The 2,521-nt window shown below is 38.8% G+C and overlaps 1 protein-coding gene across 1 annotated transcript; it reads left to right on the forward strand.

Annotated features, from left to right (window-relative positions):
- Window positions 1-1,099: 1,099 nt before the first annotated feature.
- On the forward strand, window positions 1,100-2,053 carry LOC133716268 (uncharacterized). Its single transcript, XM_062142977.1, has 2 exons — window positions 1,100-1,328; window positions 1,419-2,053. Exons 1-2 carry the CDS (start codon window positions 1,100-1,102, stop codon window positions 2,051-2,053), a joined length of 864 nt encoding a protein of 287 aa, XP_061998961.1.
- Window positions 2,054-2,521: the final 468 nt, after the last annotated feature.

Here is a 2,521-nt window from a genome sequence, read left to right on the forward strand (position 1 = left end):
CTGTTTCTCTGTTTTTTTTTTTTTTTTCACTCTTTAATTCTCAAAAAAAATACTTTGCCAAAAAAAAAAAAAAATCTCAAAAAAAATAAAAATGGATTTAGAATTTAGGGTTTAGAGTTTTGAGTAATTTTATGATTTTGGAGTTTGCATTGTTAAAATTTCATTGCATAAGAGCAAGTTTACCCGTTGGGGCACCAGGGCAGTAAACTATTCATTGCCACTGGATCTTTGCTTCTACCCGTTGAGTCAAAGTCATCAGTCAGTTACTGTTCATCGAATATTTTTTTTTTTTTTGGAAAATGAGAAATGTATGATGTAAATAAATAGTATTGATGAACAATTTAGAAATACAACCAAATAAAATTTTATGGGTAGATAAATTATATGTCCACCGACACTCTTTTTTTTTTTTTTTTTTTTAACTCCACCGACACTTTTATCACATGTACACCACCGACAAAGTTTTTTAAAAGCGTGAAAAAATTTAAAACTCCACCGACAAGATTTTTGAAAAGAGTGAAAATCTGAAAACTCCACCGACACTTTTATCACATATACACCACCGACAATTTTTTTGAAATGAGTGAGTGATAACCAACCAACACTTTTATCTGTATGAAAATATAAAATATAAATAGACATGATGTTTTCACTACATACACACACCATCCGAGCTTAACAAACCTTCACCCTTTTCATATCTCTAGCATTACATATTTCCTCAATTTCTCTCGTTTCAATGAATAGGTTGTGGGATCAAATTCGACGGTCTCAGGATGAAGATGATGAAGAGATGATGGCCACCAACGCCATTGTCATCGCAGCAGTCGCAGAAGAATCTGGAAACCAACACTGAGGGCGCGGTTCTCATCCTGGTCGTGCACCAAATGAGGAAAGACTTAGAGAAGAAAGGGGCAAAAATATGATGGCCGCCTACTTTGTCGACCGGCCAGTGTTCAAAGATTGGGAGTTCCGAACACGTTACAGGATGAGTCTCAATCTCTTCAAGCGTATATCTACTGACCTTTGCTAGTATGATCGTTACTTTGTTCAAAAGTCAGATGCTACCAAGAAAGTCGGACTGCTTCCTGAGCAGAAGATGACAGCTTCCTTGCTGATGCTTGCTTACGGTGCTGGGGCAGATCAATGTGCTGAGTATTGTCAGATGGCGAAATCCACCTCCGTCGTAGCCCTTCAGCGATTTACACGAGGAATTGTTGATCTTTACTCAGTAGAATACCTCCGCGCTCCTACTGCTGTCGACCTCAGACGACTTCTTGCCAAAGCTGAGAGGAGAAGTTTTTCAGGAATGATTGGGAGCATCGACTGTATGCATTGGCAATGGAAGAATTGTCCGACAGGTTGGGCTGGAGAATATAGTGGTAGGAAATAGATCCCCACTATCATCCTGGAAGCAGTCGCATCTTACGACACCTGGATTTGGCACGCATTCTTTGGAATGCCCGGGGTATGCAACGACCTCAACGTCTTGGCAAAGTCTCTGTTGTTTGATGAGCTTACCGCCGGTAGAGCACCTCAGATCCAATTCCGAGTTAATAACAGATTTCACAGTTTAGGGTACTATCTCGTTGACAGTATTTATCCTCGATTGGCGACTTTCTTGAAAACAGTTCGAAATCCTACACACCCCAAGGAAATCGAGTTTGCAAAGGTTCAAGAGGGGTATAGGAAGGATGTAGAAAGATGTTTTGGTATATTACAGTCACGCTTTGCTATTGTTAGAGGAGCTGCTCGTGGGTGGCATAAAGAGGACCTTCGATACATCATGTTGACTTGTATTATATTACACAACATGATTGTCGAGGATGAACGACCTAAAAACAGCGATGATGAGTTGGAGTCCGATGATGAAGAGGATAACAATATGAGGCCCAGTATTGCTGAGGTATGGGAGGGACCAACCGGTAGAGACTTTGATCCTATTGGTAGAGATGGTCATAATATGAACGGATTCATGGACCACTACCAAGAAATTAGATCTGAGCACAGTCACTCCAACCTTCAGGAAGATCTCATTCAGCACTTTTGGTAATTTCAAGGCAACAGGCGTATCTAGATCTGCTATTTGCAAGTGTTTTCATTTAGTTTTTATGTTTTTAATTATGTTTGTGTGGTTTTCATTTAGTTTTTATGTTTTTAATTATATTTGTGTGGTTTTCATTTAGCTTTTATGTTTTTAATTATGTATGTGTGCTTTTCATTTGTAAGGGTATTATTCAAATAAATTTTCATTTCATCAATCTAATATTACATAAGTGAAAAACCAAGCATTGGAATCATAACAATACAATTATTTAAAATATATAACTCTCTAATTTTCCTAATCCTCATCTTCATTAGGAATCCAATTTGTGTTTGAGAGGTCATCCATATGGTTGGGGTTGGTGGATTCACCCGAAGAGAAAGGTGAGGAAGGGACTCCACCAGTGAATGGTGGTTGTTGGAAGCCACCGGTGAATGGTAGTTGTGGAAAACCACCGGGGAAAGGAGATTGTGGATA

Source organism: Rosa rugosa, chromosome 6 (genome assembly GCF_958449725.1).
Source record: "Rosa rugosa chromosome 6, drRosRugo1.1, whole genome shotgun sequence".
Lineage (NCBI taxonomy): Eukaryota > Viridiplantae > Streptophyta > Magnoliopsida > Rosales > Rosaceae > Rosa > Rosa rugosa.

What these genes read in the sequence shown, in the direction of transcription:
- LOC133716268 (XM_062142977.1), top strand. Translation starts at nt 1,100, where the DNA reads ATGACAGCTTCCTTGCTGATGCTTGCTTACGGTGCTGGGGCAGATCAA. An exon ending in AATGATTGGGAGCATCGACT is followed by an intron (nt 1,329 to 1,418) that starts GTATGCATTGGC and finishes TCCTGGAAGCAG; the next exon opens with TCGCATCTTACGACACCTGG.